The sequence below is a fragment of the Blastomyces dermatitidis genome (assembly GCF_000003525.1).
Source record: "Blastomyces dermatitidis ER-3 genomic scaffold supercont1.2, whole genome shotgun sequence".
Lineage (NCBI taxonomy): Eukaryota > Fungi > Ascomycota > Eurotiomycetes > Onygenales > Ajellomycetaceae > Blastomyces > Blastomyces dermatitidis.
In genome coordinates this window covers 1445135-1457728 of record NW_025544775.1, presented here as the reverse complement: position 1 = coordinate 1457728, position 12594 = coordinate 1445135, and the positions used below count along the sequence as shown (strand labels likewise).

Below are 12594 nucleotides of genomic sequence, written 5' to 3'. Positions count from 1 at the left end.
ATATCAGAGACTGAGTAATATTAAAAAGTATTACTTTAATATATATACACTTACTACAGCAATTCATTCTCTGTATATATGACTGAGAGTTACAGCTTTCTTATATCACACAGCTCTCTCTGAAATGCTGCTGTCAGTTTGCAACTCATACAGTCTCTCAGTTCAGTATACACTGTGTATATACAGCTCTGTGTGCTGAGACTGTGTTAATTATTATAATCTGATATAATACTCACTTTTCACAGACTATGTTTCATTTAATTGAGAAGAGAAGAAAATGCAACTGCTGTTTTATTTAAGAGAAGATAAGTAATTAAATCTGTAGAAGATAATTTAGTTTCTTCTACATTTGAAATTTAATTAGTCTATACTCTTCAATTTGAGAATTTCTGAGAGTGTTTTAATAGTTTTCATATCAGCTTGAAATTAGTAATTGATTGAAGAAGAGAAAAGAGAGAAGAAAGAAATAAGAATAACTTATCTTTATAATATGAAAACAGAGAATTACTGTAATTATTTATTCTAGTAATAAAGATCTGTTTTCTGCATGTATCTCTGATACAGATTATATAATAACTATATACAAAGAATATTAACAGTGTATGTATTGAATGAAGATAATATTACTATACAATACTATAGCTGTTTCTGTACATTACTAAAAGCTGTTAATATTTTCTTTAAGTCTCTTTATATTTGATAAGTCAGTAATATATTTCAATGCACTTCTTCTTTTATTATTATTATTATTATCATCATTATCATCACTATTATTACTATCATCATTATTATTATTATTATCACTATCATTATCATTATTATTACTATTATTACTATTATTATATCATTTCTGATCATCTCTTCTGTCTTCATCTCTCTTTAATACTCACTGAAATTAATTATATCATCTCTCTTCAAATATTCTGTGGTCCTGCGGATCATCAAGACGCGTGAGTACTGTCACAGATTGAAGAAAGAGAAGAAGAAGATGTTCAAGTAAGAGAAGACAGATTGTAAGATATATTATAATATCTTGAAGAGGCTCTGTAAGAGAGTAAAATAGTAATGATTTTAAGTAATACTTCTGATAGATTTAGACTGAACTAAGTATAGAAATAATGTGAATAGCACTGTCTATGAGAGATTGAAGAAGAAGACAGTGAAGAGTCTTATACAGTAGTGATAAGATCAGAAGAAGTTCTGAGAATAATTTAAAATTAAGATAAAGAGAGAAAGAGAGAAGAAGAGTATTACTGTAAATAAGTAATAGTAGAAGAAGATTAAGAAGATGTTAAAGCAGAAGATAAAGAAGTTAAAACTGATAAGTTTTTTATTTATTAAAAGATAATGATTTTTGATAACACTTCTACTCTCTAATTGATTAGCAGGAGCTGGCAGAGAAGAAGAGAATTAAGGCCTTATTCAGATCTCAAATACACTTTATAATTCAGAATATTGAGAAGACAGCTCTACTCTCTGAGTATGTTAATCTACTTACTACTGAAGTGAAACCTGAGACAGCAGATCAGAAAATGTGAGATTTTGAGATATAGATTAATCTGACTGAGAGAGAGCAGTAGAAACTCTTCTCTGAGAAGACAGCAGAGAGAGATTTTAAGATGATTATCATCTCAGATAAGAAGAAGAAGAAGAAGAAAAAGAATGAGAAGTGAATTATAAAGAATAATAAGAAGAATGAGAAAGAGAAGAAAGATAATAAGTAGAAAAAGTTTTTTTCTTTTTATATTAGTTAGTTATAAGTTCATAATTATTAATAATTGAAATTAATTTTAAGTTTTTAAAAATTATTATACAAGTTGTAATCAAGTCAGAAACAATATATATATATATATATATATATATTTAACTATCATGATTCACAAATCACTATAATATATAAGTATCAACATTTTTTCAACATTAATATTCATAATATTAATATATTTTTAATGATATTATCTGATAATGCAATTTAGTAACACTCTCTTTCACAATATTAATATATTTCAAGAAATATAACAGAGATTAATCAAGATTGTTTATTTACTTTTATACATTGATAATATTTAATCTGAGTTAGTACTAAAATTATAACTAAGCTAAGAAACAAGATTATTTTCTCTTATATTAATTCTTCTTACATACATCAGTAATCACTGATCAGTTATTAAAAATAAATTATTATCTTTCTTAAATTATTATTATGTCTTCTGAATTCACTTCTTTCACTTCTTTTACTTCTATTGAAGATTCATAAACTCTTCAAGAAATTACTGTGAATTACAAAGTCTATATTGTTTACAATTCAACACAGAATACTCTCTTTTAATTATGATAAATAATCACTTCATTCTTTACATCTGATTTCAGGTCATGAAATTTATGAAAAACTCAACACAAATATCAAGATGAACTATGAAATAATTATCAACAGATTGCATTGCAGATTACTGAAGAGTCATCTCTCTGCTACAATTACTGTAACTTTATTCAGAAACATTTATTATGAACTGATTATAACTCTGAAGAAATTTCCTGACCTCTGAAGTTATCAGAATATAGATAACAAAAGAAAAATAATCAGAAAATTACTACTGAGCTGATAAGTTACTCTATCAGATAATGATTTTTGATAATACTAACTTTCTAATTTGAAGAAAATTATGTGAAAATAACTCTGTACCAGTTAGACTGGCTGCTGAGATCATGAATTTCACATTTGATCTTATTTGATCTGATCTTATACATTTCTTGACATGAATCCCGCTGGGACTAATTATTAAATAAACATGCAAAGTGACTATATATCAGAGCTCAAAATAAAACCATGACTTGAAAAAAATGAGAAAGTGATCTCATTTAATCTCATTTAGTCTCATTCTTAGCATAAAGTTACTATTTTTAGACATTTTAAGGTTTTTTTTAGACTATTTTTAATTTTTTAAATAGTAACACTTTTTGATAATGCTTAAATGAGATTTAAAGTCATTTAAAGCAATAAAAATAATTTAAATTGAGAAGTGAAAATCATAATCTCATTTGAAAAATGTGATAAGAGTAGACAGTAAGTCTCACTGAGACAGTATAAGACTACTATTTAATGTTAGAACTGTGTAATGAGATCTGTTGAATTGATAATAGAACTATCAAAAATTCTGATCTTAGTCTCAGACACGGTCACACGGTCAGTCTAGTATCAGTACTCTGATTTCACAACTCTTATCTAATAACTTCTATGAATAATTACTTTGCATGTGTATATCTCTGAATCTTTCTCTTTAATCAATTGAAAACCCCGAATTCTGAACACTTCTTCAAATACTTAATTCAAATCTTCATATTTCACATCAATTCTGTCTTCAGTTCAATCTCAAGATATACTACAAAGTTAATATGCAATATTTAGAATCAGAGTTGAAGAATCATCAAAGAGTATCTCTCACAGTGAATACATAAACTAGTATAAATGATCTTATATTTATAAGAGTTACATGTCATTACATTGATGAGAACTGAACTTATTAAGAGACATTAATTGAATTTGAATCATTGATCAGTAGTTATATTAGAGATTATATAACAGAGGTATTAATAACTGTGATTAAAAATAACTATTGAGATATTAGTCTCAGTCTTCTTATAATTACAACTGATAATACTGCAAATAACTACACTATGATGAAGAGCTTGAAGTAAAAATTGACTTTGCATTTCTGAAATGATAAACAAGATTATATTCTCTACATTACTCATGTGATTTAACTTGTAATGTAAACACTGATAAGAAATCTTAACATCAAGATGAAGAATAATGAGATGACTGATTCTTGAAATGAGAATGAGATGAAAGTAATTACTCAAGTAACTTTTACATTCACTTTATAAAAGATAATATTTTTTGACAACACTTTTTAATATTACTTTTTAATAATGCTTTTTAATAACACTACTGTTAATTTTGAATAGATTGACTAATAATTTAAATATCATAGATTTAAAACATTATTAATGCAATTTATATCTCTTTTAAATAATAACAATGATTTCATGATATTTAATAAATAAATAAATCAGTCATATCACTGAATATGATACAGAATATTAGAATACAGTGAAGTTCAATATATAAAATAGCTGTTCAGACTTTTCAATTATATTAGATGATTGATTATTAAGTGCAATACTCTGATTAGAAAAAGATTCAGATATTGAAACTTTCTGATATAAAGTGAACTCAGTTAAAATATGTGATTGATTTACTGTTTCAGTTTTATAACATAATAAAGACAGTTTCAATCACTTGTACATCAATGCTGCAGTCAGTCTGATAAGTGTATAACAGTTTATTTACTCATCTTAAGAAACAGTTGAATCACTTAAAAAGAAATTCAGTCTGAGATAATACTATAGTATAGACTATTATTACTGTAAGAAATAAACTAGTATATTACTACAGCAAAATGAAACAATCTTTTACAGAGTACTATACTATAGCAGCTCTACTAGATCTCTTTCATCAAGTTAATATCTACACTTCTCAAGATTGAATAGAGAAGAAATAAGACTCATATGTTAAATTAGTCTGAGACTACTACAATATCAACTATCAGAGATTTGAATAAGCAGATGTTCAAGATATGAAGACAGTGAAATACAATTCTCTAGTAAGTAATAATCTTTGATAACACTTTATATTACATAGAACTATAATACTAACTTTGAAACAGAACTTGTATACATTGATTATAACTGAAAATCAGATAAAACTACATACTTATAAAACTGAATTTAACTGCTATCTTCAAGATAATCTGATGAATTTACACACTAAATTAATTCTAGAGTTATGAAAAATTATTGAGAGTATATATTCAACTGTTACACTGATGATATATGATATTCTGACAATTTCATTAACAGAGATGAGAATAAAGTGAAAGTTTAACTTAAGTTAAGATATTTATCACTATTACTGAGAATAATTACAAGAAGAAATAATTAAGAAACTTATAATTGTAAAATATGAAATTATCAGACAGTTTAATATCTCTGATTATAGTATATCAGAGAAGTGTAGTTTTTATAAGAAAGTGAAGAATAAACTTATATAAGAATATATTTTATTATTTCATGAGTGTTATTAATAATTGTTATTAAATTCTGATTATATAAGTAATCACTGAATGAACTGAATAAGACTGATTTTAATCTTCAGTCTCAGTCTTATTCTGATTTTAAAAGAATGATTATCTTTCATAGTTTATTCTGAAAAATTACTCTTATTTCACTGTTCTTAAATTAAATCTGATTATTTTTCACATTATTTCTCTCAGAAATAATTCATTTTCAGATTTTTTTAAGACTTAATTCTGATAAGACTCATGTCAAGAAATGTATGAAATCAGATTAAATAAGATTAAATGTGAAATTTATAGTTCTGATAGTCAGTCTAATCAATGATAAGAGATCTCAATCAATTGAGAATTATATCATAATTAACTAAATACATTTCACAGTTAGTAAAGTCAGCTCTTATAGTATTAGATTTAAATACTTACAGTCAGACACTCTTCAGATTAGTAAGAAATTATCTGTAATTATACTACTTATATCTGTAGCAGATAATCTCATTAATAATATTCAACTAATAAATTCATATCTTAATTATCTCTTTCTAACTATCATTCAATACTCAATTCAGTGAAACTCTTATAGTTCTTGATTTCTTTCTGTTGATTCTCTTATATAAGATAGTATATAAGACTTTGAATTCTTATAACAGAGATATAATTTTTAATTTTGAATTGTTTTTATACATATCAACAGCTCTTTACAACTGCTTCTCAGTGTAATTAGAAGATTTAGACATGATTATAATTAATAATGATTATTTGAAGATAAAGAATGAAGATATTGAAAATATTTTCTATACAGTGTGGTTTTCCATACACTGTGGCGCACTCACTACAGAGAGTGAGTAAGCATGGCACGGTTAGTAGCTAGTGAAAGCTAAATATATGTGTGTGGGTCACGTGGGTTAGGGCTTGTGTAGTAGCTCCAACAAGATGCACGAGCTACAAGAGTAGTGAGGCTAGCGAAGGCACGTGTATTGCTAAAACAAAAAATAGGAAAATTATATTGCAATCAGCTGCTTTCAGCTCCCAAATCATATTGATAAGGTTGTATTTTGGTGCGTAGTTGGGGTTAAATTGTTAAATGATAGAGTTCGCTGTCCCCCACGAGACCCGCGTCTGCAATGCCTCGGCTCAATGCTCCCGCCCGCTGGGTGAATTTGCCCGCAGCCGGAGCCAGGTTTCGTGGGCAACGGCACTCCGCTGCAAGAACTGGGAATTCTTGAAACGAAAGTATCGGATAAACAAAAAAATAATTTAACCAATCCCTTTCTTTCTCTCTCTCTCTGTGTCTGCGTTGCCTATTTAACATCTTGTTAAACAAATACCTCTCTCCTCCCCTCCTCTGTATTCTTTCTTGACTGCGGCGTTGGGCAGATTACCTTCCTTCAATTTCATTTGTTCTTCTTTTGTTTAGAGACAGTATTTATCGGTTTCTTCGTTTCCCCGCTCGTCTCAACTGAGCCTGAATTAATCCCATCTGGCACTGGGAACGTAACCCAACTAGCCCATTGACAAGGCAAAGTCAACTCTCCAACTAAGGCCCCATGGCCGGTCAGTCGAAGCCAGTGCGTCTTTCGCCCTTGCAAAGCGCCGTCGCAGGAGCCACAGGAGCTGTACTGGCAAACGGATTAGTATATCCATTAGACATGTGAGCGAGAGCCCTTGATATCTTGCTGTTCTAGTTCTTTGTCCCGAAGGCATTAGAAAGTAAAACTATATTAATATTGTTTGGTCAACCTAGTGTAAAAACGCGGCTGCAAGTCCAAGTTAAATCTTCAACACTCGAAAACGGCCATGTCCCCGGCAGCGACGCAGTCCACTATGATTCGACGATAGATGCAATCAACAAAATCATGGCAGATGAGGGTATCAAGGGTCTCTACTCCGGCATCCATGGCTCCCTCCTCGGAGTAGCGTCGACCAACTTCGCATACTTCTACTGGTACACAATTGTACGAACACTCTACATGTCATCGAACCGCGTACAGAAACCACCTGGTACCGCCGTCGAACTTAGCCTTGGAGCTGTTGCCGGTGCGATTGCCCAGATCTTCACAATCCCAGTCTCGGTCATTACAACCAGGCAACAGACGCAACCTAAAGGGGAAAAGAAGGGCCTATTTGATACGGGGAGGGAAGTAGTTAACAGCGAGGATGGGTGGAGTGGATTGTGGAGAGGCCTCAAAGCCAGCCTTGTTCTTGTGGTCAACCCTGCCATTACATACGGAGCCTATCAGAGACTAAAGGACATCATATTCCAAGGCAAGAACAGTCTGAAACCATGGGAAGCTTTTAGTCAGTGAAAAACCCCTGCAAGAAAAGTAAAAGTTCGGCCTACTTGAGAAAAAAATATTTGCTGATAATGAATGGCAAAACAGTTCTGGGTGCAACGTCCAAGTCCCTCGCGACCATCGCAACCCAACCATTAATCGTCGCCAAAGTCGGGCTACAGTCCCGACCACCCGCGATCCGACAAGGAAAACCGTTCAAGAGTTTTGGTGAAGTTATGAGGTACATCATCGAGCATGAGGGACCCCTAGCTTTATTCAAAGGAATTGGCCCACAAATCCTGAAGGGCCTCCTGGTTCAGGGATTCTTGATGATGACAAAGGAAAGGTAAGAATTTCTCCATCGGCTCTTTACATTAAGAAAGGTGTAATAGAAAAGGCACAAAAAGGTCCCAGACCTGCTAACCTTGCGTGCTCTATAGACTTGAACTGCTCTTCATCCTCTTTTTCGGGTCTCTTCAAAGGATCAAACAGTCCAGATCGAAGAATGCTACAGAGCTGTCAGCAGAGAAGGCAGCTCAGAAAGCGAAAACCTTTCTGCCTGTAACGCTAAAATAAATGCCTTTTTTTTCTTTTTGGTTTTTATCTTTCTTTACCTATGTACTTTCTAAATTTAAATGTTCATTTTCTCTCTTTTTTTGTAATCAGTAAAGATTTTTTTATCTTTTATACTAGATAGTTGAGTTTTTTATTTCATAAACATCTACAACATGGAAAGCTTGTTTTAAAATGACTTTTATATCATACCGGAAATGTAGGGTTATTACACGACCGGATTATGATTATTTCATCATTTTAATCAGCAACACAGTTGTCAAGCTGTTATTATTTATTCTTCTTCTTCTTCTTCTATTATACTCATATACAAGTGAAGCTTATGATGAGTTCTTACATAATGTTAAATACAGATCAAGTGTTGATTATACAGAAAGCGTGTGACCGTGTCTGAGATCAGAATCAGAATATTTAATAATTTCATTATTAATTTAATTAATCTTATTACATGATTTTAAGATTAGATAGTTTCATACTATCTCAGTGAGACTTACTGTCTACTCTTATCACATTTTTCAAATGAGATTATGATTTTCACTTCTCAATTTAAATTATTTTTATTACTTTAAATGACTTTAAATCTTATTTAAGTGTTATTAAAAAGTGTTACTTTTTAAAAAATTAAAAATAGTCTAAAAAAAATCTTAAAATATTTGAAAATAGTAACTTTATATTAAGAATCAGACTATATAAAATTAAATAAGATTACTTTCTTATTTTTTCTAAGTTATAATTTTATTTTAAAATCTGATAAATAGTTACTTTATATATTTTTTAATAATTAATCTCAGTAAAATTCATATTAAGAAATGTATAAGATCAGATTAAATGAAATTAAATATAAAATTTATAATCTTAGTAGTCAGTCTAGTTAAGATTATATTAAAATAATAAGAATATAGAAAATATAAATAAGTGATAATTAAATATATATAATAATAACTTTCTAACTCAGAAATATAGACTTATTATTATTATTATTATTCTTTAATTATAAATATATATAGTAAGTAGAGTGACTATATAACTGTATCTGAGATCAGAATCAGAATTTTTAATAGTTTTATTATTAATTTAACTAATCTTATTATATAGTTTTAATATTAAATAGTAGTTTTATACTGTTTCAGTAAGACTTACTGTCTACTCTTATTATATTTTTCAAATAAAATTATGATTTTCACTTCTCAATTTAAATTATTTTTATTACTTTAACTCACTTTAAATCTCATTTAAATGTTATTAAAAAGCATTACTTTTTAAAAAATTAAAAATAGTTTAAAAAACCTTAAAATGTCTAAAAATAGTAACTTTATACTAAGAATGAGACTAAATGAGATTAAATGAGATCACTTTCTCATTTTTTTCAAGTCATGATTTTATTTTGAAATTTAATATATAGTTACTTTGCATGTTTTTTTTAATGACTAGTCTCAATAAAATTCATACTAAGAAATGTATAGAATCAGATTAAATGAGATTAAATATAAAAGTTATAATCTTAGTAATCAGTTTAGTAGTGAGAAACTATAACATCTATCTGAGAACTTTTAGTTAGAAACATAGAGTTATTTATTATAGTAATTTATATATCTCTGCAGTTATTAGAAATCAGAGATTTTTAAGTTCTTGAATTTAATATATTCTCTGTAAGTTTTGAATCTGTATGTCTTAAATTTCTATATTAAGATTTTACTGAGTAACTGCATCAATTATTCAGTTATCAGAGTGATTTTTGTTAATATTTATATAAGCAGACTTTTAGAAGAAATAAATTATTATTTTTCTATTTCTTTTCTTTTTAAATTTCAACAGAATTTAAAATCCGTGTAATATTTATTTAATTATAATAAATCCGATCATTTCTAAGTGTTTTTAAAGCAGCTTAACTGTGAAAAAATATTTATATTTATTTCAAACTAGTTTCTCTTCTATAAGATTTTATTTCAATAAATTTGAAAGTGTTCACTATTTTAAATGAATTATTAAAAACTTAAGATTTACTATTTCAAATTCTCTGAATCTGAGATAAAATTAATATTATTTTTAATATATTTAATATCTGCTTTTAAGTTATATAAAATCTCATTTATTAATCTATGTAAATAAATTAGAATGAAGTTATTATTTTTACTATTATTATTCTTTTACTATTTTACTATACTTATATATAAGTAAAGCTTATAATGAGTTTATACATAATATTAAATACAGATTAAGTATTAATTATATAGAAAAAAATACAGATATTGAAATTATATTCAAATAATAAGAATATAAAACATATAAAGAAGTGATAATTAAATACATATAATAATAACTTTCTATTTTATAAATATAGAGTAATTTATTAATGTAATTTATATACTTCTAAATTTATTAAAAACTTGAAATACTTGAGTTCTGAATTTGATTCATTTTTTATAAGTGTTAAACTTACATGCTTTGATTTCTCATATTGCAATATTATCAGATAACTGTATAAATTATTTAATTACTGAAATAATTACAATTGAGTTATTTTATACTGATTAAAAAGATTTTTAATAAATACTTTTTATATTCTTTCTTTTTAAACATTATCAGATTGTTTCTTTTATAAGTTAACTATTTTCACTTATACACTTATTACAGCTACTGATTCATGTAATCAGTGGTCATTATCTCAGTAGCTGATTTCAGTCAACCGCTCCACCACGAACTCGCTCGATTTTTCGAATAAGAACCCGCCGATAGATCCATCGAAAAGCCCTCGATCATACGAGCATTCTGACCCCATCGCCGACCGCATACCCTGTGTGGTGGTGGAGTTATCCAGCCAAATGTGAACCGGACATTGTTCGAAGCTCCTGTGTGGGATTATCCCCCGTTCTCCCCTACCACACCACAACCCCGGGCCAGAGTGCCATACAAATTGTAAGGTGAAGTGACCTAGCCATATGCACCAATCTTCTCGATTTTGGAAGATCCCTGACCTGTAGTTGTGGAGATATCCGAGGAGCGACCTCCGCGAAAACCCTGTCCATCTTTGATGTTCCAAAACACCAATGCCAAGTCTCACCCTCGTACCGCCCTTCCCAATCTGGCCCATCCCCGGCAGAAAAATACAAAAAGATACCTCGGCGATAATATCAAGCACATAATCAACAGACTCTTCTGAAGTGCAACCTTCACGGTCCGTCGCCTGTGTATCTAGACTTCAACACCAAGTCTCACCCTTGTACTACCCCTCTCAATCTGGCCCATCCCCAGCAGAACGATACAAAAAGATACCTCGGCAACAGCATTTAATACATAATCAGTGAACAACGAGTCAACAGCACATCTAGACTGGCCGCCGGGATCATGAATTTCACATTTGGTCTCATTTGGTCTGGTCTCATACATTTCTTGGCATGAATCCCGCTGGGACTGGCTATCAAAAAAACATGCAAAGTGACTATATATCAGATTTTAAAATGAAATCATGACTTGAAAAAAATGAGAAAGTGGTCTCATTTAGTCTCATTTAGTCTCATTCTTGGTATAAAGTTACTATTTTTAGACATTTTAAGGTTTTTTTTAGACTATTTTTAATTTTTTAAAAAGTAACACTTTTTGATAACACTCAAATGAGATTTAAAGTTATTTAAAGCAATAAAAATAATTTAAATTGAGAAGTGAAAATCATGATCTTATTTGAAAAATGTGATAAGAGTAGACAGTAAGTCTCACTGAGACAGTATGAAACTACTATCTAATGTTAAAACTGTGTAATGAGATCAGTCAAATTGATAATGAAACTATTAAAAAATCTGATTCTGGTTTCAGACACAGTTACACGGTCAGTCTAAGCACATCAATAACTATAAAATCAGTATACTTTAAGATCTGACTGAGCCTTTGATCCCTGCACAGTGAGATATATTAAATCTAGTTTTAATACCTCAATATTCAATAGATTCTGCAAGGGATTGAGAACAGCAACACTAGATTTCTATTGAATTTAAGAATTAACTCTATATTGATATAATCATTGACAAAGTCTTCTATTTTGAGATATAAATAACCAGTTCCTCTACATCCCGCTGGCAATATTTACATTATCATATAGAAACAGACTTATATTCTCTATAATATCAAGACTCTGAAGAGGGAAAGTCTTGATAGAAGGTATACAGTAGTATATATCTTAGCAGTTTCTATCTTATTTTTCTGCAGCAGTTAATGCAAAAAAAAAAGATCTTAGAAATAGTTTTTTACTTCTCTTGAAAAAGTAAGGTGTTTTTCTCTGGGTTTTATACAATATTCTTACAAAGAATTAAAAACAGAGTTGTTTTCTGTCATAATTTCATATTCTTTTAAGTAAGAATTACTTTTTCAGTGGCTGAAGAGCTTTCATTAATACTTAATTCTCTTTTACACTCTTTATTGACTGATTTGAGTTGCACACTTGTTGTGTGAGGAGAATTGGATAATTTAGAATAAAATTGAATAGTTTTAATCAATTTCTCTGCAAAAAATTGACTTATTTTTTGTCAGTTTTTCTCTCAAAAACTGTCATATCATCTGATTCATTATTAATTGATATCATACTTTTCCTCACTGTATTCCAAGAAAGAGTTTGTAAAGATTTT

General features: G+C 29.1%; 2 protein-coding genes across 2 annotated transcripts; one reads left to right on the top strand and one right to left on the bottom strand.

Moving 5' to 3' along the window:
- Positions 1-6185: 6185 nt before the first annotated feature.
- BDCG_01494 (peroxisomal carrier protein) lies at positions 6186-8345 on the top strand. Its single transcript, XM_045417002.1, has 4 exons — positions 6186-6783; positions 6877-7430; positions 7514-7751; positions 7846-8345. Exons 1-4 carry the CDS (start codon positions 6680-6682, stop codon positions 7979-7981), a joined length of 1032 nt encoding a protein of 343 aa, XP_045273938.1. The 5' UTR covers positions 6186-6679; the 3' UTR covers positions 7982-8345.
- A 2298-nt stretch (positions 8346-10643) lies between these two features.
- Positions 10644-11365, bottom strand: BDCG_16372 (uncharacterized protein; the record flags this gene model as incomplete). Its single annotated transcript, XM_045425615.1, has 2 exons — positions 10644-11162; positions 11252-11365. 2 exons carry the CDS (start codon positions 11363-11365, stop codon positions 10644-10646), a joined length of 633 nt encoding a protein of 210 aa, XP_045279614.1.
- Positions 11366-12594: the final 1229 nt, after the last annotated feature.

Bases quoted from the DNA above. Each gene is read 5' to 3' on its own strand.
- BDCG_01494 (XM_045417002.1), top strand. From the start codon at position 6,680: ATGGCCGGTCAGTCGAAGCCAGTGCGTCTTTCGCCCTTGCAAAGCGCC. The intron at 7,431-7,513 runs GTCAGTGAAAAA...ATGGCAAAACAG, and splicing joins GAAACCATGGGAAGCTTTTA to TTCTGGGTGCAACGTCCAAG. The intron at 7,752-7,845 runs GTAAGAATTTCT...CGTGCTCTATAG, and splicing joins TTGATGATGACAAAGGAAAG to ACTTGAACTGCTCTTCATCC.